This window comes from Dipodomys merriami, unplaced genomic scaffold (assembly GCF_024711535.1).
Source record: "Dipodomys merriami isolate MVZ:Mamm:240054 unplaced genomic scaffold, mDipMer1.0.p SCAF_10, whole genome shotgun sequence".
NCBI lineage: Eukaryota > Metazoa > Chordata > Mammalia > Rodentia > Heteromyidae > Dipodomys > Dipodomys merriami.
The window spans coordinates 50695918-50718681 of record NW_027202271.1 but is presented as its reverse complement, the minus strand read 5'-3'; the positions used below and the strand labels follow the sequence as shown (position 1 = coordinate 50718681).

The following is a 22764-nucleotide window of genomic DNA, read 5'->3' as shown; positions in this document are numbered from 1 at the left end:
CATACTGAGATTATATGTTGACAATATACCTGGGGGAAACCAGCAGATCATACAGCTTAAAAAACAAGAGCATAACACTTGAGGTGGAATATAGGAGGATCAAAATCCTAGGCTGCCCTGTGACAAACGCATGAGACCCTATCTGAAAAAAAAAACACAAAAAAAATTAAAAGCAAAAGGGCAGGGGCATGGCTCAAGTAATAGAATACTGGCTAGCATGTTCTTCAAATCATAGTTGAAAAGAAAAGGAAAGCAAAGCAGAAGAGGGGACAGGAGAGGAGGTGGGGAGAGAAGTGTTTACAAACTCTGCTAATGGGTTCTGGCAACCATTAGTGTTATTAATCTTTCCCAAAGAAAACCTTGGTTTCTCATTGTTATAGACCTGAAAGTATGCACCTTCATTCTGCCAGGGAAAATGACTTAGAAAACATGTATAGTCATTAAAAATAACAGCACTACCATGTCCTGGGTTAGGAAAGAGGACATTATAAAATCGCACAGATCATGCATTGTGTGCACCCAGCACACTCCATAGAGGAGCCAAAATCATTCCTTACTTGCTCTAGGGGAGCAGGGCTTTATAAAGGGCTTTCCCTGGTACTACTTTATTCTAAAAGAAAGGCTGGCACCTCAGCTATTCCCATAGCAGTGCGAATGATGACATCACCTCTTACAATCCTGAGACTGACAGGGAGAACACAAGAATATCTCTCATTCAAGCTTTGCTGCTGAGCCTTAGCTACCTTTGAACAACAAAGTCACTGATGTCCTGCATTAAAGGTTTTCAGAGCCTCCTGACTGTAATTTTTGCCTTCTTGGGAAAGCACATAAACTTTGGGTTCAGACACCTCTGAGTTTACAGGCCAGCCTTTGAATGTACTGGCTACTGGACTGAGTGATTTAACTTCTTCATCCTTTACCTTTGTCTTTTAAGTGGGCATATTATTTTCTAGACTGGAATATAATGAACAATAAAGACAAAAGTGGCAGCTCACACCTTCGCAGTGCTTACCCAGCACTGGTTTTATGTTGATGAGGCTTTATGTAGATTTACTATTACTATTGCATCTTCTACAGATGTGGATGCTAAAACAAAGAGTTTAAGACTAAATAAAATAACATAAACAAAAGGTCAACCAACCTAAGATCATGTGCTTAATCTATGTCAGTATCCCATCCCTGGCCATCTTCCCCCCTGAAAGGGCTTGATCTGGCAAGCTCAAAACTGGATTAGCATTCAAGTCCTAAGACATGTCACTGAGAAATGACTCAGTTTCCTCAGCCACTCAGGACCAAGCTACCACCAATGCAGGAACAATGGCCAGGGAGACATATTAAGAGGGTCAGACTCAGACCACAACATTCCAAAACTCTGACCAGTCTTAGTTGGGAACTCTTATCTTTTGTTCTCTTTCCTTCATTAAACCTTAATGAAATATAACACAAATTATGTCTTTTAGGAGATGAATACAATTTAAGGGTTTCTAGAGTGCATATCTAGGTATAAGGGAGAACTAAGAAGAGATAACTAAGATCAAAACAAGAAAATTGAATAAGAAAAGGTGAAGAGGATGAATGGTCTCTAGAAAGAGCCTGGATGTTGGCTGGTAATGATTTAATGTAAGAGTTCAAAGGATTAGCATAACTTTTGAACAACATGCATACAGTGGTCAACTAATAAATACTCACATCTACGCAATACCACACACACTTACAACTCATGGATTATAGAGCATTAAGATATGTTTGTCACTTTAATTTCAGAAGAAAGAAACTTAAAATACATACATCCTAAAATGTTTGTATCTAAAAACTTTGATGGTTAAAAAAAGGGTATTTTAAAAATGGATACTATACACACAGTAAGATTTACACCTAAATCTTTAGACTATATATCTTATTAAACAAACTTGAGGGGAAACAAAGGAGGAGGCTACAGTGCTTGATAAGAAATGTACTCATTATCTTGCCCATGTAATTGTAACCCCTCGACACAGTATTTTCACAATAAAAACAAACAAACAAACTTGAGAGTTAAGAATTGACTTGTGACTTCATTATCATCAAATCAAGTTGAATCTGTTTCCATTTCACTGATTTAGGAATGGAATTCTAATTTAATTTCAATATTCCCACTTGCCAATATTCCCACTCTCTCCTGCTTCTCATATCCAGGATGGCTCAGAGGTACCAAGAGTCTAGTAAAAAGAAAAACATTTAGAGACACTCAAGACTCTACCTGCACTGGCTACTTGTGGGCTGTCCATATTCCAAGTTTGCAGTAGAATTCGTTCCTTCATTAGCCCATTAAGAAACGTAAGCACATGCCAGGAGCCATGGCTCACGCCTGTAATCCTAACTATGTAGGAGGCTGAGACCTGAGGAAACTTGTTTGAAATAATTATGTAACTTAAAAAGTTTCCATGAAATGTATTTTCTGCCCAGTGGCTATTAATTTTTTATTCTCTTGAAAATATTTTTCTCTTACTCATTAACTAGTATGAAGGATTATGTAGCTAGAACAAACACTTGTATTGTTTATAAAAATATTTATTTGTATTACTGTATTTAAATATTTCTTTCAAGAGCTTGGTGAGGTGGCTCATGTTTGCAGTTATAACTCCTTGGGAGGCAAAGATAGGATGTTGGAAGTTCAAGGCTAATTTGGGCAAAAAAATTAGGGAGATTCTATCTCAAAAAACTATCCGAGCATAGTGATGTATGCTTGTGCTTGTACCCCCAGGTATGTGGAAGGTATAATTAGGAAGACTATGATTCAAGCATAGCCTGAGCCAAAAGCACAAGAACATAACGGAACAATACCTAAAAGCTAAAAGGGAAGTATGCATGGCCCAAGTGATTATCAAGTGTAACTTCCAGAGCTCAAACCCAGTACTACATGTGTATGTACCCTAAATGTAGGTAAATATATATCATATACACTCTAAATATATATACATATTATGTATATACTCTGAGTATAGTCCAATCTGTAGCACGTGTTTTACTTTAAGTTTGGGCTCTCCTGGACTATGATCCCTCTATTTATGCTTCCCTATGTCGCTGGGATGGCAAGCATATGCCACTACATACAGCGATTGTGCTTCACTCATAGTTTAGGATGACAGGTGTGTACCACTACACAGAGCCATTGGTCAAGATGGAGAGTAACAAACATGTTTTGCTCAAGTTAGCTTTAAACTATAATCCTCACCAAACAGCTAGGATTAGAAGCTTCAGCCACCACAGCTGACTAAGTATTTGGGTCTTTCAAAGACTTTTCTTTGATTGTAATTATTCAAGGATTATTTTTTAAACTTAAATACTAGAAGGTTGACTAAATATTACAACATGCTAAACATAAAGAATTCTCCAAAGATCCCAATATGATATGTTTCCAGTTCAAAATTTAATCTCCCGTTTCATTCTCTTTTCTGATCTTAATATAACTTTGCTCAGGGGTGACATTGTCCAAAAGGAAATGTACTCATTATCTGACATATAACTATAACCCCTTTGTGTATCACCATTATAATAACAATTAAAAAATTAAAAATTATTTTAGACAAAGGACAAAGGGGGAACCAATGCAACAGCAATACTCACAATACTCACAAAATAATATGTTAGAAATGATCTGTACCACTTGGGGGGATTGGGAGGGGAGAAAAATGAGGGTGGGGGTAATAAGTTCTACAAGAAATGTACTCACTACCTTACTTATGTAACTGTAACCCCTCTGTACATCACCTTGACAATAAAATTTTTTAAAAAGAAAAAAAATATTTTGCTGATTGTCTCTTTTAAAACATTGTTTTATTGTTACTTGTTTAAATCTTAGCTTCCTATGTTTCTAGTTTTATTACTCCCCATCCCCGTCTCCTATTGTGATGAATTCAAAATTTGAGTGCAACTTACTTTCTTGTATTGCATTAAGAATCTCTGAAAAGTCCACATCACTCTTTGGGCCGTCGGGCAGTATTTGCATATCCAGCTGGTAGCCTTGCAAATCCACACCTCCTTCTAGAGAAATGAAAGATACTCATGGAGTTTGTACTGGTTATCAGAGAGCCCAGCATTAGGATCCCATGGAGAAGCAATGTCAAAATGAAAAATGAACAGTTGCTTTGCCAGAAAACCTCCCTCTGGACAAATGACTTCAAAAGAAAAAAACAAGGAAGATACACAATATATATCATTATATGGGATCAAAATGTCCACTTGTGTTTCCAATGAAAAAATAAAGCCTACTTAATTAAAGCATAACATACTTTGCAGCATTTTATTGCTATTTTCCAAACTGAAAAAAATGTAAGGTGTTAGCCTCTACTCAAGAATATTTAAACCTATTTGAAGCTTCCACACAGATTTTTTTTAAAAGCAACATGCAGCACTAATAAGTCTTTCTTATTCTTGATATCACAAAACCCCCCATGAAATCAGTGTATTTGCCCACACAATTAGACTTTCCTTCTGGACATCCAATTCTGTTCTATTAAACAATTCAGATTCTTACACTGAACTGATGTGATAATTTTGGAGTTTTCATAAGAAAACGGGGGATGATTCTAGGCTGATCCACACAACTATGGAACATTAAAGGAAGTCAAAGACATCAAGATATCAAGTGTAGCTTCATCATCAGCAATAATTCCTACTGAATGTCTCTTGTTAAGAACATTTCCAGTATAAGAGCTCCACAAAGGCTGAAGGCCAGTGCAAAAATAATAAATACATTGCTGATAGATACAATGGGGGTATGCCCTGACGTCCAGCATTTTTGTGGAAATAATCCTTTCCTAAGCTCAAAATATATAGTCTTACATGAAATTTCAGCTGCATTCCTAAAAGTCAAGATTATAGCATAGTCACTGGAAGGGAAATGCGCACACACCGCTCAATGAAACAGAAAGCAAGCTTCTGGAATGCTAGGACTTTATATACTGTAACACTAATACACAGTGCTTTGAACAGTGCAGGCCCTCAACAAATGTATGTTTGGATGAATAAATTCTTCAGGAACTATGAAACAAATGCAAGAGAGCTACAACTAAAGCAAGAGCCAGCATCCAAATTTGTGTGCGCACGCATGTGCAGAGGTCAGTACTAGGGCTTGACCTTAGGCCTGGGTATGATCCATTAGCTTTCTCTGCTCAAGGCTTTTAATGTTTTGCTGGTTAATTGGAGGTAAGAGTCTCACAGACTTTTCTGCCCAGCCTGGCTTTGAAATGTGATCTTCAAATCTCAGCCTCACCGGTAGTTAAGACTACAGGTGTAAGCCATCTGCATCTGGCTGCATATACATTCTTACTAGGTAACACTGAACCTCTCTAAATCTTAGTTTCTTCACAATGACATAGAGGTAATAATTCCAGCCTCACAGACTAACCATTAAGATTAAATAAAATAATGCACAATAATCTCTTCACTGATACATACTTGACACCTAGTAATCCGAAGTTATGCCTAATGCCCTTCATAATAATCGATTAAAGCAATATGGTATAAAACATTTACATGGAGATTATCTAGCTATTACATGAGGGAGCCTCCAGAAGTCAGTTTCATGGGACCGCAGCACACCACCTCATGATGTCTACAAGCTGCTGACTCACACTGCAGACACACCCATGAACTTTTCAACTTTGCACGTGCAACTGTGTCATTGCAAAATCTTATATTCTATGGGACAGCTTCTTAGGAAAGAAAAAGATGCCTTTTTGCTGGCCCACAATTCTAAGATACTTCTCTTTTTCTTCCATGACCAGGGGCTTCAACTGAGTAGAGACAATTCTCATGCCATTTAATTTCTACGAAGGTTAGAAAGTCACCTTTGTTCTGTTCAAAGACCAAAATCACAATGGCAACAACAAATTGACAAAAATATTAGCAAAAAGAAGCACTATTTCCAATAGCTAACGTATGGAACCAACCCAGATGCCCCTCAGTAGATGAATGGATCAAGAAAATGTGGTATATATACACAATGGAATTCTATCCCTCCATCAGAATGACATTGCCCCATTTGTTAGGAAATGGAAAGGCTTGGAAAAAATTATATTAAGTGAAGTAAGCCAGGCCCAAAGAAACATAGGTCCCATGGTTTCCCTTATTTGCAATATCTAGTATATGTCTGAGTCAAGCAGAAAAGGTCAGATAAGGTGATGTTAGGGAAATGAACCCTAAGATATGTATTCAAATGTTTTTTTTCTTTCATGCGATTGTTTCTAATGCATTTATAAGATTATTTCTTTGTTGCTTTGTATGTCCCTCCCCCACAGTTAACCCCTGCTTTCACTGTTTTTGATGTTGGTATAATTTGTGGAGGGGAAGGGGAAAAACAAATCGTTTAAATAGGGATGCAGGTGGACCCATTGCAACAATGAGATGTACAAGTCGTTATGTCGAAAACGAACTTTACAACTTTGGTGCGGGAGGGGGTGGGGTGGGGAGGGAGAGCGGGGAGGATTGGGTAGGGGGACACGGGGGGAGGATGGGAAGCGATGGGAAGGGGAAACAAAGGAGGAGGCTACAATACTTGATAAGAAATGCACTCACTATCTTGCCCATGTAATTGTAACCCCTCTATACAGTATTTTCATAATAAAAAATTCATAAAACAATTTAAAAATTAGCAAAAAGAGGCTAAGAAAGTTCAAAACCCAATACCAAAACATTAATCCTATAATTTAAGGTTTAGTCCAGTTACTTCTTAGTAAAACATAAAGGAAAGTCTAACAAACCAAGTCCTACTTTCTCCATGTAAAAGATGAGAAATATGTACAATAGACAAATGCTATTTTCTGGGATTTCTATATAATAAAATGCTGCTGGACTTGAGAGCTGCTGTCTCTATTCCATTTATAGCCTACAGATACAAAAAATGAAGTGGCGCTGTAGCTCAAGTGGTAGAGCGCTGGCCTTGAGCTGAAGAGCTGAGGGACAGCGCCCAGGCCCAGAGTTCAAGCCCCATGACTGACCAGATACAAAAAATGATAGCTCCTGTCCCTGAGATATGTTTGATGCGCACCCTCAATGTTAACACTTTTTATTGTGAAAATACTGTACAGAGGGGTTACAATTACATGGGCAAGATAATGAGTACATTTCTTTTCAAGCATTGTAGCCTCCTCCTTTGTTTCCCCTTCCCATCCCTTCCCATCCTCCCTCTCCCCGTCCCTCACCCAACCCTCCTCCTCCCACCCACCAAAGTTGTAAAGTTCATTTTCAACATAACGACATGTACATCTCATTGTTGCAATGGGTCCACCTTTATCCCTATTTAAACGATTCGTTTTTTCCCTTCCCCTCCACAAATTATAATAACATCAAATACAGTGAAAGCAGGGGTTATACCGTGGGGGAGGGACATACAAAGCAACAAAGAAATAATCTTATAAATGCGTTAGAAACAATCGCATGAAAGCAAAAAACATTTGAATACATATCTTAGGGTTCATTTCCCTAACATCAACGTATCTGACCTTTTCTGCTTGACTCAGACATATACTAGTTATTGCAAATAAGGGAAACCATGGGACCTATGTTTCTTTGGGCCTGGCTTAGATAGCATCCATATTCCAAAAGTAAATGCTAGGTATCTAAAATCAATTCTCACCTGTAATGGATTTGGACTTAACAGGCTGCAAAGACACCATATTTTAAGTAGTGAAGTTTGCTTTGAACTCCCCTTAGGTGAATTCAGTGGTGCTGTCACAGTGTTAGCATGGAGAACTGTATTAAGAGAGGAGGTGCTGGGGGTAGGGAATTGGGTACCACTTGTCAGAACTTCCCTGTGTTAGCCCCAATGCTCAAGAAAAGTCGTTGACAAAAAGGGAAGTAAACGCTGTTCTCCTGGATGATCAGAAATCAGAAGGCCTCTATTTATATCTAGAATCTTCCACTGTTTCAGCAGAAGCTTTCCAGACTCTTGACTCTTAAATCCACTTACAACACTCACCAAAAATCTATTCTGTGTGCCATAAGTTAATGAGGCTTCACTACAGGATGGGGGTATGTTGGGGGGCTTATTGTTACTGATATTATTAAAGACACACACAGCCACGCATGCTCTTTCACATTACTGTCACTCTTGTGATGTCCTAAGTTCATTCTTTACAGAAGAGAGCTTGGCTCAGGTCAGCAGGAATACATTGATTGATTCACACACACCAGTCGTGATAAGCCTACAGCTGTTCCCTCAGATGATTAATACAGATGGAGTGGTCCTAACAACTCAGCTGGGTTTGATTCCTGATGGGAGATCCACATTAGAGTAATAGTGGGAAGACATTTCCCTGGCTGCAAATGGAAATAATAATTCAATGGCACCAGCCAATAAGGACTGACCTTCCACAAAATTGCTTCCATATTCCCAGGTTTGGCAAGATTGTGATTTCAAAGATAACATAAAATACACTTCTGCACTAAAAGCTCCAAGGAGCAGCAAGAACATGTGAGTCCCACCCCAGGGCAACTTGGGGTATTGCAATCTCGTGGGTACTGAAGTGCACTGCTATGATAACAAGGACCCTCGTGGACAAGGAGATGAAAGAAACTTATTCTTCGGAGGGGTTATAGAAGAGAAACCTTTTAGATTTTTCAGCTCTACTGCCAAGTCATTTGGTATTGAGATATGAACTCCAGGCTTCAGACTTGCTAGACAAGAGCGCTTCTATTTGAGCCATACTCCCATTCCTCTTTGCTTTTATTTCTTTTTAACTATAGTCTTGTGTTTTTGCCCAGGCTAACCTCAATGATCCGCCAACCTACACTTCCCACATATAAGGCGTGAGCCATCATGCCCAGCCTTTATGTTGTCCACTTTCTTAATATAAAGTAAATTTTGTTATAGAGAAGGAATTCAGACATGTGTAAGAGGAGTATGCTCCTGCAGGGAAGTCTCATTAAAGCCAGAACTCTGTCTACCTTGTGTATTAGCTACTACTTAGCTTTCAGTGAATTACGCACAGCTGAAGTTCATGATGAACTGGCTGTCTACCATGGTTTAACACACATGCTTTAAATGCTTAAATATTCCCAAGATATTTTTTTTCATAAATAAAACAATTTGAAACAGCCTCAGGAAAAATCAAGCAGTTTTAAATTCCACAAAACACAGTAGCCTCCACAGAAATCAATCATGTGGCTTCGAGGCAGCTTTTTCTCTATGGTTTTCCTCATTTTTTTCCCCCTGTGCTTAACTGGTTTTGAAAAACATTCCTTAGAAATTTTTCTCTAAATGCATCATCTAAGTCAAGATATGTGGATGTCTCTTTGGTGAAGGAAAAAGAAAATGCAAATTTGTATCTATTTTTAGAAAACAAAGTTTAATCTATTACTCAGCAAATGATAGCAAAGAGCACTGATACCAGTGCCTACATTTACTGAGGCTCAAAATAGCTTATTTTCCCTAATACCCCCCTATTTACTAAACTCACATCACACATCTAAAAAAGAATGCACTTAAAGAGGAAGAGATTCAAATGAAGGATGATTAGTGTTATTACGAATCCATTACCTTCATGTTCTGCAAGTCACCTATCCAACTTTTATGTAATGAGAAATAAAACAGAAACCCAAAGTAACCTTTATAGGTTTTCTTCCACACGATTTCAAAGTCATGTGGATGACCTTTTCTCTTCTCCTCACTGCAAACCTCCTTCTCACAATAGAAAAACAAATTGATCATTTCAGCAGAGCTTCAGATCTGTTTGAGTAGAGCAGTCAGATTCCTCAGGTTCAGCAAACAAGCCTTAGTCATACTTTTAAAGAAAATGCTTTTTTTTTTCAAAAATAAGATGGGAAAACACAGAATTTCACACAACTAATTGTCAGCTAGACAGGGAAAATTTGTCATAATGGCACTAAAACATTGATAAGAAATTAAAACTGTAGGGGGATCAATTTGTTATGAATTTTGCACTTTGAGACCATGTTTTTAGCAGTTCTAAGGTCAGGTCAGCTCACTGAAAATGAAAGAATCCTAGAGTTTCTCTCCTATGAAATCAATATACAACCATACTTAAATATCATAGGTCTATAAGAGGAAAATAATCATGCATAAAAGGAGAACGGACCATTTGGGATTTAAAAGTGAGTTAAAAGATTTGTTAGAAATCACTTGAGATAGTAATACAATGTATGATGGAGGTGAAGTATTAACAACTCCAAAAGAGAATAAAGGACATTTTCTGTGACTATTGAAACTTCTCTAGGACCATGAGCTGGGCCTATCAGATAAAAGAAAAGCAACAAAAGAGATATATTAGGAAGTTATTTTACCTAGCAGAGTTATTAAAGCTGGGAAAATCCGACATACCCGCTTGCACTTTTAGTTTCAAACTAAATGAAAATCAATGCTTCGGTTCACTCTGCTCCTGCCCCCAAATGAGAATCTCAAAGCTAGTGCTATTTAACACTTCTACAGAGTAGACTACAACAGGAAATATTTATTAGTTATAAGTGGCTAAAGGAGAAGGTCAAATTAAAATCAATACAGAAGATAAATTTCTGAAATAATCAGAAGGAAAAAAAGATACCATACAAATGCAGGATGAAAGTGAACAGCTGTTTTGTGTTGGTACAGCATAATAAAAATATATCTTACTGGCTCAGGGACAAGTTAACTAGGAAGTTGCTCTATAATACAATGACTAAGCAAGAAATGATTCTGGGACAGATGCACTTTCAGGCTTCTGGATTTTGCTTATGATGATGCTGGACAAGCAAAATGATCCCTGCTATTGAATATTGAACACCTAGAATGTGCAGGCATCAAACTGGGCCTTTTGCACAAATTTCTGTATTTAGTTGCCATAAAAATGCTATAAATGTTGACAAATGTAGCCCATAAAGCACAAAATACCCACCTAAATATGAAATTAATAAAAAACAACATCATTTTATTAAAAGTGTGCCCTGCACAATATTTGGGACATATACTCAGACAGCACTTGTTTATCTGAAATTTAAATTCAACTGAAAGCCCTGGATTTGATATAACTCTAATACTGCGATAGGTATTAAAAACCTTCCTTTTTATTGATGAGGAAACAAATTCAGAGAAATGAAGTCATTTGTCCATGCTGTGTAGCTGTCAGGTGACCTATCTAAGCCAGAGATCTAACAACATAACATTGCATTCATAACTATTATAATGACTCTACCTGAATGGACATGCCACCTCTTTCTGCTGATACTCAAGTCAGAATGCTCCCATAACTTTACTTCATCTCTGGTCTAGGCCTTGCTAGGTAGACTCTGACTTCTATCTGAGCAGATTATAAACATGTCCCACAGTGGGCACTCTTTTCTTTTTCCATCTATTTCTTCTTTCTCTTATCATCTTGATTTCATTTTGGCAGTGTGCCTGTCTCTCACTATGTATATGCGGCCCAGGTTGGGAGGAGAAATGTAGAGATTTTGCCCTTCTGTTACAAAGGCTAAAGGGAGATGTCTCCTAATCCACCCTTGGTCTCACTGCTCTCCATTCAACTAAGGGAAAAGATCATGAACACAGCACTGTTTCTCCCAAATGTTGAAAGCTTTGGCTATATGCTGGGGGAAAAATGGTAAGAACTTCATTAGCTCCAGAAAGTCAACAGTTCTTTCTTTTAAAAATTTCTGTTTTTTCACCAAGTTTGGTGGTCTAGATTTTCCATCTCTTTCCTTTAAGTTTGAATTTCTTCTTTGCTCTGTTTCTGCTAATAATGAAACCCGACTGTCTCTCTTGAACATGACTGTGTATGGGAGTTCTCTGGGAAGGTGGCTCAGTGGTAGAGTGCTTGCCTTGCATTCATGAGGCCCTGAGTTTGATTGCTCAGCACCACATAAGCAGAAAAAGCTGGAAGTGGCGCTGTAGCTTAAGTGGTAGAGCACTAGCCTTGAGCTGAAGAGCTGAGGGACAGCACACAGGCCCAGAGTTCAGGCCCCATGACCAAAAATAAATAAATAAGTTAATTAATTAATTAATAAGGCCATGTTTAATACAACTTTGTACCACTCCAGCTCCAATGAGGGTGCTGTCGAAATAAATATATATTAGGACATAGTAGACACTCGGCAATGATTATAAACTCAGAGGTGAGAGAAACACACAGAAATTGTCCAGGCTGATGGCACACAAGTGTTGTAAGAATCTCATGTTCTTTCTTTTTGTACTATATCACCAGTGTGAGTGGGCTTTTAGAGAGCACTTTGGGAACTGGGATCATTAACTTTGTAAAGAACCAGGGGATGACTTAATAGGTCCAAGATGACTAAGATGTCCAGGTGCTTTTAAGATCGATGACTCACTACAAATAAGAAACTCAGTCTGAGAGCTCTTCTGTAATCTCCCAACAATAACTATGATGCACTAGTAGAAGTGCACTAAAAATAAAGAGAGTAGAACGAAAACCACATGCTACCTTTCCAGAATAACAGGAATTTTCAGATGTTTTATAAAAATTAGCTTCTTATTACATATAGTAAACTTATATGTGTGTATGATTAAATTTCCTGTACCAAAGGATTAGCTTTATATTTTCAACCAACAGTCAATGTATATAGGCTTTAAGAGCCTTTAATAAAATGATGGATAGATAAATGTAGTAGTGTGTTTTCAAAGTAAGGCAATGACTTGAGAGTTGTTTAATTACCCCATATTGCTATTATATCATTAGAAAATATTTAAGACAATTTCTCTAATTTTCATTATATTAATATCAGCAAATAGTATCAATTAAAGAAAAAGAAAGACTGATTACTCTGCATGGGTCAGACCCTAACAGAATATTCTATTCATCTGTAGGCACTGTATTTTCAAAGAAAAAGCCAGCCATATTGTTTCTATCATATTTATAAGATATTTCTTTGTTGCTTTGTATGTCCCTCCCCCACGGTATCGCCCCTGTTTTCACTGTATTTGATGTTGGTATACTTTGTGGAGGGAAAGGGAAAAAACAAATTGTTTAAATAGGGATACAGTTGGACCCATTGCAACAATGAGATGTACAAGACGTTATGTCAAAAAACGAACTTTACAACTTTGGCGTGGGGTGGGGTTGACGCGGGAGTGGGGGGAGATGGAAAGGGGAAACAAAGGAGGGGACAACAATGTTTGATAAGAAATGTACTCATCTTGCTCATGTAATTGTAACCCCTCTGTACGATATTTTCACAATAAAAAAATTCAAAAAAAAGAAAAAGGAAAAGGAAAAGCCAGTCATAGAGTAAGATGTTTCTAATAGAAGAGTGCGCAGGATGGAAAAAAACTGAATGCCATGACACTCAAGGAGTAAATAAATTAGGAAATATTTAGGTTACAAATTAGCTTAATCCAGGTACCAGTGCCCTCACCTATAATCCCAACTATTTAGGAGGCTGAGATTTGAAGATCACACTTTGAAGCCAGCCCAGGAAGAAGACTCTTATCTCCAATTAACCACTCAAAAACTGGAGTGGAGCTGTGGCTCAAAGAAGCAGAATGCTAACCTTGAGCAAAAGAGCTCAGGGACAGGGACCAGGCCCTAATTCAATCCCCACAACTGGAGAAAGAATGAACAAAAGGGAAGGAAGTGAGGGAGGGAGGGAGGGAGCGAGGGAGGGAGGGAGGGAAGAAGAAAGGAAATTAAGCCTAGCTTAGGATGAGTTTTTAAACAGCTAAAGAATCATATGAAAGTAAAATTGTTATATTTTCAGAATGCAAATCTGTATCTGGCAGATAAAACAGATATTGATAAAGAACAAATAATTACTTAAGAAAGACCTACTCTGAATAATACACAGGATTAGGAATGATGGGTTCAGTGTAGTTCCTGCTTCAGGAGAACTATAAAACTCTAAAATGGGAAGACATTAATAAGGCTTCTATGGAAGCATGTGGGATTAGAACCTCAGTTCTGACTAGTGAGATCTCGAAAGGCCTCTTGGAGGAAGGGGAAACTGAATTTCATCTTAGAAATGTAGTGAGGGAATGAGCCTTCCAAAATGTGAGAAGAGCTCAAGAAATAGAAGAGAGCTGAAAGAGTAAAAGCCTCATTGAGATTCTGCAAAAACAAATGCTATGGGTGGTTAAAGCAGAATAAAGTGAGAAATGATGTGATGGGGTTATCAAAGGAAACAAATTTAGAAAAGTAAGAAGAGGCTAAATTGTAGGAGATTTGAAAAACTGGGACCCAAGGCAGCCATTTCTTCTAAATATCCACAAAGAATTTTAAGAAGGGTCCTGACATTAACCATCTTCACAGCAGGAGTCTGGGGTGGTCTCAAAATTAAACAGAGCCACTGAAAGTGAAAACAGAACATCAAGCCTTTCTAGTGCATCCTCCATATTTCTCTGCCTATCATTAGTCAATCTCTTCTGGATCTAATTTAAATCTGGGTTTTCCCAGAAACCAGTGCTTCCCTGTGACTCATTCTTGTGGTATTCTTTTCTCCCCCAGCCCTGGCACAAGTGAATCAGGCGAAGGAGCAGGTTTTGTTTGGTTGTTGTTGTTGTTGTTGTTGTTGTTTGGTGAGTCTTAAAAAGCCACCTTAAAACTATTCTCTTTCCCCAGTTCCAAATCTCACATTGTTGTATTACATCACCTTCTACCCTTCACCTCTGTAATCACCTACTACATCCGAGGTCATGGTTCTTTATATCTTGATGAGGTTAGTCTAACTTATTTTCTCCCCCAAACAACTCAGTTCCCAATAATTGCAACTTAAAGTATGCACATGAGATCATATTCACTCAAGATGGTTTCTGGCACCCAAATTCTGTTGATCTCAAGTCCTTCATATGAAATGGCAATGATATCTACATATAACCTACACACAACCTACACACATCATCCTGTAAACTTCACCTAATCTTTCAATTACTTATAACACCTAATACAATGTAAGTGAATCTAAACATTATATTGCATTGTTTAGTGGGAAAGTCACAAATCTGAAATGTTCAGAACAGAAACATTTTTTTCCCAAATACAATTTCTCTTCTTTGTGTGTACCAGTACTGGGGCTTAAACTCAGATCCTGGGTGCTATCCCTTAGCTTTTTCACTCAGGCTGACAATCTACCACTTGAGCTATAGCTCTATCTCTGGAATTTTGCTCATTAATTGGAGATAAGAGTCTCACAGACTTTTCTGCTTGGACTGGCTTTAAACCTCAGTCTCAGATCTCAGTTTCCTGATTAGCTAGGATTTACAAGCAGGAGCCACTGGTGCTTGGATCCGCAGGTGAATCTACAGATGGAGAATAGAACCTACAGCTTGAAGGCTAACTGTATACAGATGATCTTTCCCACTCTGTGGTGTCTCAGTCCCTGGTCATCGTCCAATGGTCTCTTCTTTCACCCTATTATCAACTCTCATTTCATGCTCTGTTCTGGATCTTTTCACCATCAATAACAGCATCTCCATACTATTAGTGTCATACATTCTATCCTCATCCTTTCAGATTATCTTTCTATCATTGACTGCCCTCTAGCCCCCCACCCCGCTGCCTGAACTCTCACCATTTGATCCTACCAACTTTTTACCATTCCTCACTCCCTAGGTATTATTACTCCTCTCTTTACTATTTTAAGTTACATCATTGATTACAACAGTCACCACCCCATGCCTCTTTGATTCTCCAACTCCTGCCTATTTCCTGGGCAAAATCACAGTCTTAATCAAATTCTAACTCTCTGCTGACTCTATGCACTCACTCATGTAGCTACAAAATGCATAACTGCACTAGTCTACTTTAATTTCATGGCTGTGAATCTCAAATGCCCTTGCATGTGTGGTGGCAAATATATCTTCCCCTCTCATACCATTATCTCTGCCTTTCCTTGGCTCCATTCTCATTCTTAGTGATGACCTTGCTTCCCCACATTAAAGGTTAAGCTAACACACAGTGAGAAAAGAACTTTTTAGAATCTCATCCCACCTGTCAAACTCTCCCCTTTCCCACCTATCATCTAAGACATTATTTCTGACCTTACTGTCAGGAGCCTCATCATCTCACAGAATCCCCAGCATGAACTCTCCCCTCTCTTATCATCATCATCTGCCGAAGAGCTGCTAGCTTGAAAAGAAATGTTCTCCTCACACTTCACTTACCCTCCAGCCACTGCCCTATTTCTTTACAACCCTTCACAGCAAAACTGCTCAACAAAAATTTGTCTATCTTCACAGCATCTAATTTGTATCCTCTGACTCTTCCTTAATCCCACTTCAGTCAGGGTTTTAACTCTACCCACTTCACCAAAACCATTCTTATCGAAATCATCTTTAACGTCCACTCATCTGAAAATCTATGGACCATTCTCAGTTTTCGTCTTACTTGACCTTCAACATTTAACCTATATAATCACTCCATTTCTTGATAAGCCTTTTTAAACTTTTAACACATAGCAGTTCTGGTTTTCTCCATCATTGCTTGCCATTCTTTCTTGGCTTTGTTGCTGGTGATTTGTGTCCCCTGTGACACAAACCAATGTATTAGAATGCTCGGGGTGTTGGCCCTTGACTTCTTCCCTTTTCCATCTTCAGCCATCACTTAGTATCTTCAAGGATTGGCTTCAGCACACTAAATGGATACCAAAATCCACAATATATACATCTATATATAAAATACTATTTGCATAGCACATATATATCCACCCATATATTTACAATTATTTTCAGGTTACCTACTACACTGTAAATGCCATGTAAATAGTCATTATACTATAGTGTTTAGGGAATAATTACAAGAAAAGTGTCTGCACACATTTGGCATAAATGAAATTTTTCTCTCAATATTTTTGATCTATGACTAGCTAAATCCAAGAATGTGAACCCCCATAATATGACATGTCAATTATACTTCTTCCTTTAGTCACTTCTTTTCATCTAAGAGCTTTAGGGATAATGCATATGTCAACAAATGTTGATTTTAAATCTTCCAAACCAATATTGTAAACTCCAGACAGGCTTATCCTACAACTGGTATGATTTTACCTGTGCTCAATATTATATCCACAATCAAACTTCTGATCTCAGCCCCACCTCTGCCCTCAAATCAACAAATCTGCTTCCTCTGTAGCATCTCCATTGGTTTATATTCAGCCCTTAACTTCAACCAAAAACCTTGGAGGCATCCTTAGCTCTTCTTTTTCACTTATTCAACATCAAATCCATTGGAGGATTCTGTGCACCTGACTTCAAAATGTATCTAGAATCCAAACTCTCACCTTTACTTATCTACTACTCTTAGTCAGTTACCTCCAATTTTCCACTAGCTTATTTTTTTCTGGTACAACTTTCTTCCCTGTATCCTTGTCCTCTATCTTCTACTCGCAAACAAAAAATGTGATTCTGTTAATTATGTCAGCTCATGGGATGAACTTTATAAAATCTCTCAGTTCATATAAGGTTCAAAGGCTTATTAATGGCCTACGAGTCTCTGAACCATCTGGTCTCCAATGATTTCACTGAACTGATTTTTCCCCTTACTCCATTCCAGGTCCATGGACCTCTGTGCTATTCTGCTAACAGAATGATTCACTTCTACCATAGGGCTTATCCACTGGTTATCCATCTGCTGGAATGCAGTTCAAACATCCACAGTATTCTCTCAGTAATTTCTAGTCTTTGCTCATAGATCTCTCCTGTGATGCAGTCTTTCCTGATCACTCTATTTCAAATTGTAACACATGCTTACTCCCTGATTCCTCTTTTTTTTTTGGTAAATCCATAATATTTTAGCCCATCCTAAGCACTGTATGTTTATAGTTATATACAGTTGCATATGACTATAACTATAATGTAGGTATATATTATATAGTTTATATATTTTGCTGATTTATTATCTAAGCTAATAGTTGAATTCCCTGATGGCAGAACTTTTTGTATACTTTGTTAAGAGATATATCTTAAGAACTTGTTGAAAGGTAGGTAGAGCAATTAAAAAGTGATCATAGCTGGGAAGCAGTGGCTCATGTCTATAATCCTAGCTAGTCAGGAAGATGAGCTCTAAGGATGCAGAGAGAGCCCAGGGAGGAAAGGCTGTGAAATTCTTTTCTCCAATTAAACACCAAAAAAGCCAAAAATGGAGCTGTGGTCTAAGTGATAGAGTCCTAGACTTGAGCAACAAAGCTGAGGAACAGCACTCAGGCCCCGAGGTCAGGCCCCAGAACTGGTACCAAAAAAACTTACCATAATAGTCTAAAAGACAGCTAACAAGGGTCCAGTTTTCAGTTTGGTCCTATCCTATGAACACCCACTAGAAGTGTAGAGATGAATAATCCAAAAATCCCTGGTCTTTCAGAGGACAGTAGGCAGATAATTTCAAAATACAAAAAATAATGGAGCAAAGACAGGGTATTCTAGAAAGAAGAACATGTGCACAGGTTGGGGATGTGAAATGCCAACAGTATGTCCAGATGTGCTGGCCTGTCTGATGTGACAACTGAGCTGTGTTAGGTAGTTTCCAGTCCTTGGATGAGTTATTCAACCAACACCAATCTATTTGCTTTGAAAGTCTTTTTACAGTGTTTCATATAGCCAGGTAACTTTAAGGAAGGGGGATTTTTGCAGATAATCTACGTAGGACTGACCTAATCTGTTGATAAAACTTAAAAGCATTGCTGAAGCTTCTTTGAAGAAGAAATACATTCCTCCCACAGACAGCAGCTTTGCTATAGGTAAGAGTTACAGCCTGCCCTTCCAGGTAGCCTGCTCTATAAATTGTGGGCTTTTCTAGACACTTTTCACAATGATGAAAATCAAGTCCTTATCATCAATTTTTACTATATATTTTTTGCCATTCTTGTTCTTCTGGTCAACCCTACCTGGTAAAAATGAAGGATAGAAGCAATAGGGAACAGATCACAAAGGCAACACACACACACACACATACACACACACACACACACACACACACACGCACACGCACACGCACACACACACACACGTATATATGTATATTTGTGCCAGTCCCTCTGGGCCTAGGCATGGTCTCTTAGGCTTTTGCTGTTGTTGTTCAAGGCTAATGCTTTACCACAGTTCCACTTCAGGCTTCTTGGTGGTTAATAGAAAATAAGCATCTCACAGACTGCCCCACTGGCTTTGAACCACAATCCTCAGATCTCAGCCTCCTGAGTAGCTAGGATTACACATATGAGCCAAAGGTGTCTGGCTTATAAATATTTTTATTTTTGTATTATCTCCAAATAGTTGTACAACAGGAGTTTAAAGTCAACATATCAGTGATTTAGTACAATGTGTTTTGTTCAGTGTCACCCAGGCATTTTTTTAAATATTAAAAGGATTAGATTTGGTCTTACCATCAGGAGGACTGGTGGCATTATAAAGGATGCACAAGGGCAGGGAAGGTGGCTCAGTGTTAAAGTGCTTGCCTTGCATGCCTGAGGCCCTGGGTTTGATTCCTCAGCACCACATAAGCAGAAAAAGCTGGAAGTAATGCCGTGGCTCAAGTGGTAGAGCGCTAGCCTTGAGCTGAAGAGCTGAGGGACAGCGCCCAGGCCCAGAGATCAGGCCCCACGACCGGACCCAAAAAATAAATAAATAAAGGATGCACTAGAACAGGAGGCAAGAAGAAGGGAGAGATGCTAGAGATTGAGAAGCAGGAGAGCTACATGTGAGAGAAGAGGAAAACACAGAGCGGTCATAGAAACCAGGGAACAGTGTTTGGGACACAACGTGTAATCTACCCTGGTCAAGTGCATCAGAAGAACATGGGCAAGCATTTAACACTTGGAGATAATGGCCCTCAGAAGGGCCTCAAGAAGAGCCACAATGGAGAGGAGGAGTTACAAACTGGATTGTGTTGATTAAACAGTGGCTGGGAAGTGCAAAAGAAGAACATACGAAGTTTGACCTGGAGGGGAGACGGAATCAGTGGCAGAAGTGAAAAAAGAATAGTCAAGCTAGTGCAATGGGAGAAGCTGGGATCTGGCAGATACTCAGCAGAAATAGCCAGTGGTTCAAGAGAAAAGAAAAAAAAAGAAAACAGATGACACATTCTCCTGAGTAAGGTTTGAGAAAAGAGAAATGCCAAGGCACACAGTGAAGACTTGGATAGTGACAGTGGTAAACGTATCTTCTGAAAATTAGAGGTAAAGGGGAAGGATGGGATTCAAATATGATACATTAGAAGATCAAGGATAAAAAACCTCTGGTAGTTCATGCCCAGTGGCCTGGGGATTTCTTGGAGAGGATAGGGAGCAAGGCTCCTAGCTTAGAAAGAAAAGACAGTGTCACATTGCAAGATGTGGAAGCTTGGTTTTTTTATGAGAGTCTGTATGATCACTTGCTGGGACATAATGAGGAAGAATCAGGATTGGGTGGGAGTTATTCTAAATGGCTTCTGAAGTCCTTTGCTGTCTAAAAGCACCCAACATCACCTTGTAGGAACATTGCCTTGTCCACTGATATTTCCTCAGTTCTCAAAACAATGCCTAAGACATAGCAAAAACTCAGTAAATGCTTGTTGAGTAAATGCATGGAGCTTCTCTCCCAAATGAGTACATAAATCTTTTAGGTAGAATAACTAGACTTAAGGTAGAATCATTTCTGTTTTTTCAAGAGATCACCAATGTTTCCCAGAAGCCTTAAAACTGAATTTTATGTCTCCAGTCTTCGTCTCTGACCTCAGGAGAGGGGACAGGAACAAACTAACCAGTAATTCAGGCTTCAAAGTGGGTATTTTTAGCTTGAATTTTTTCTCTGGGATAGCTTGAGTAAATCATCATAAAAATGGCTAAATCTCTGTTTTATTTCGCCATGCAATCAGTTTTTATTAAGCAAATACTTATCACTGATTCTCATTTAGATCCTACCACAGTGAGTGGAATATAACCTTAATCTCATTCTTCTCTGATCTATCCGTCTCTTTCCTCTTAGTTTTGGTGACATTTGCTAGTGATGGTAGTGAAGAGAGGAGGAGAAATAAGACTTCTAAAACAAAGTAAGTTTAACTGTGATTTAAAAATAATAATAATAAAATAGGCTAGGTCAGGTTGGTGCTGAATTGCACGCCTGTTGAGCTCCCCCATAAATTACCTGCGTGGAAAACTTTGGTTTTGCCATTGTTGATTCCAGAAGAGCTTGCCTCCATGTTTAGTGACCTTCTGCCTGGTGGGAGTGAGGAATGCCTGACCACAGGCAGGCGACGACGTGACCCTGGACGGCTTGCCACACTCCGCCGTTGATGGATTTGCAAGCGCTTTTCAGCCCCATGAATAGATAAACTTAAACCTGCAGTGAGAAATAACACCATTAGATGGGAGGAGTCGATTCAGAATGGCTACAGTACAAAATACATTCTGGCCTAAACATTCAGGCAGCTATGTTTCAAACGCTCCACATACCCTGTGGATACTAGACCTGAGATTTCTTTTCAAAATAATAATTGACCATTGCTTAGTTCAAAACAGATATCCTTAGTTATCACAACAAGACTTTCATGAATGTGGATTCAATGAAATGCTAAATATTCTCATTAAAATTCTTTCCAGAAATCCTAGGAAAATATGAATATATCTGGCATCCCGTTCTCAAAAGCTGTGGTACTTAGGAATCCGAAAGTGGTGCTGTGGCTCAAGTGGCAGAGCACTAGCCTTGAGCTGAAGAGCTGAGGGACAGCGCTCAGGCCCAGAGTTCAAGCCCCATGACCAGCAAAAAAAAAAAAAAGGGTAATTTTAGAAACTGTAGTTGTTTCCAATTATGTCAGACAGCATGACAAATTAATGTAGAGATTGTTTTAAGTTTATAATAGCCCTGCAAACTCAAGAGATACACCCAGATTAATACTGAAAGATACAGAATGCTGACACTTGAGTACTGAAGCTCTTCTAGAATCCTATCTACCTCCCTCCTCCTATTTTCCATGCTTAAGTCACCCATCAAGGACCTTCACTGGCAAGAACCAGTTGGCCCTGTCCTGTTCCCTTGAAGTCTTTCCAGGTTTTGTAGCCACTCCAGCCAACACTCTGGGTCTTTAATCTTTCAATGAGTCCTTTCCATGCAAAACCCTTGAACTCTTGTTCACCTCCTGGTACACAGATGGCCCACTTCTCCCAGGAGTTCAAGAGTCTCTACTGGCAAAGATCCTATTTTGTACTCTTGTGACTCCTTCCTCAACTCTGAACTAAACACTTTCCGTATAGCAGGTGTAGTGCTTCCATCCCTTGTCCCTCTTCACTCTTTGCCCTCTGCATCGTGCAGACTCATCTATAACACAGGCAACCCAACGGTCAAATCAAGAAAATATATTATATTCAATATATACTAGGCAGAAATTGAACTCTATAACTTGAGGGTAAGAATAATTGGGGATAGTGAATGAAGGGATGGCATTGATCAACATGCATATTGTACTCAATCTGACCCATGGTATTGTAAGCTCTTTGTACAACTACTTAATAACAAAAAAAATTAAATGACATTTATTTTTAATTGTCAAGGTGATACACAGAGGGGTTACAGTTACATAAGATAATAAGTACATTTCTTGTTGAACTTGTTACCCCCTCCCTCATTTTTCTACCACTTCCCCCCTTCCCCCATCACCAAGTTGTACAGATCATTTCCAACATATTGTCTTATGAGTATTGCTGAGAAAATACATTGAAGACCTAGTGTGGTGGCATACACCTATAATCCCAGGAAGACTGCTATTCAAGACCAACCCAGGCAAAAATGTTAGACCTTAATCTGACAAACAAACTTAAAAAAAGCAAAAGAATTGGGGCTGCAGCTCAAGTGGTGAAGAACTTGCCTAGAAAGTGTAATGCTCT

At 38.7% G+C, this 22764-nt stretch overlaps 1 protein-coding gene across 4 annotated transcripts in view; it reads right to left on the bottom strand.

Moving 5' to 3' along the window:
* The window catches only part of Ano4 (anoctamin 4), a 329923-nt gene that overhangs the window by 166680 nt on the left and 140479 nt on the right, over positions 1-22764 (bottom strand). For 3 of the 4 annotated variants that reach the window (XM_069991146.1, XM_069991120.1, XM_069991129.1), the window contains 2 exons: positions 21029-21223; positions 3919-4023 (listed from right to left, as the gene is read on the bottom strand). In XM_069991146.1, the coding sequence (XP_069847247.1) occupies positions 3919-4023; positions 21029-21083 (160 nt within the window). In that variant the 5' untranslated portion in view covers positions 21084-21223. The remainder of the gene's footprint in view (positions 1-3918; positions 4024-21028; positions 21224-22764) is intronic. The other variant, XM_069991136.1, reaches the window with a different exon arrangement.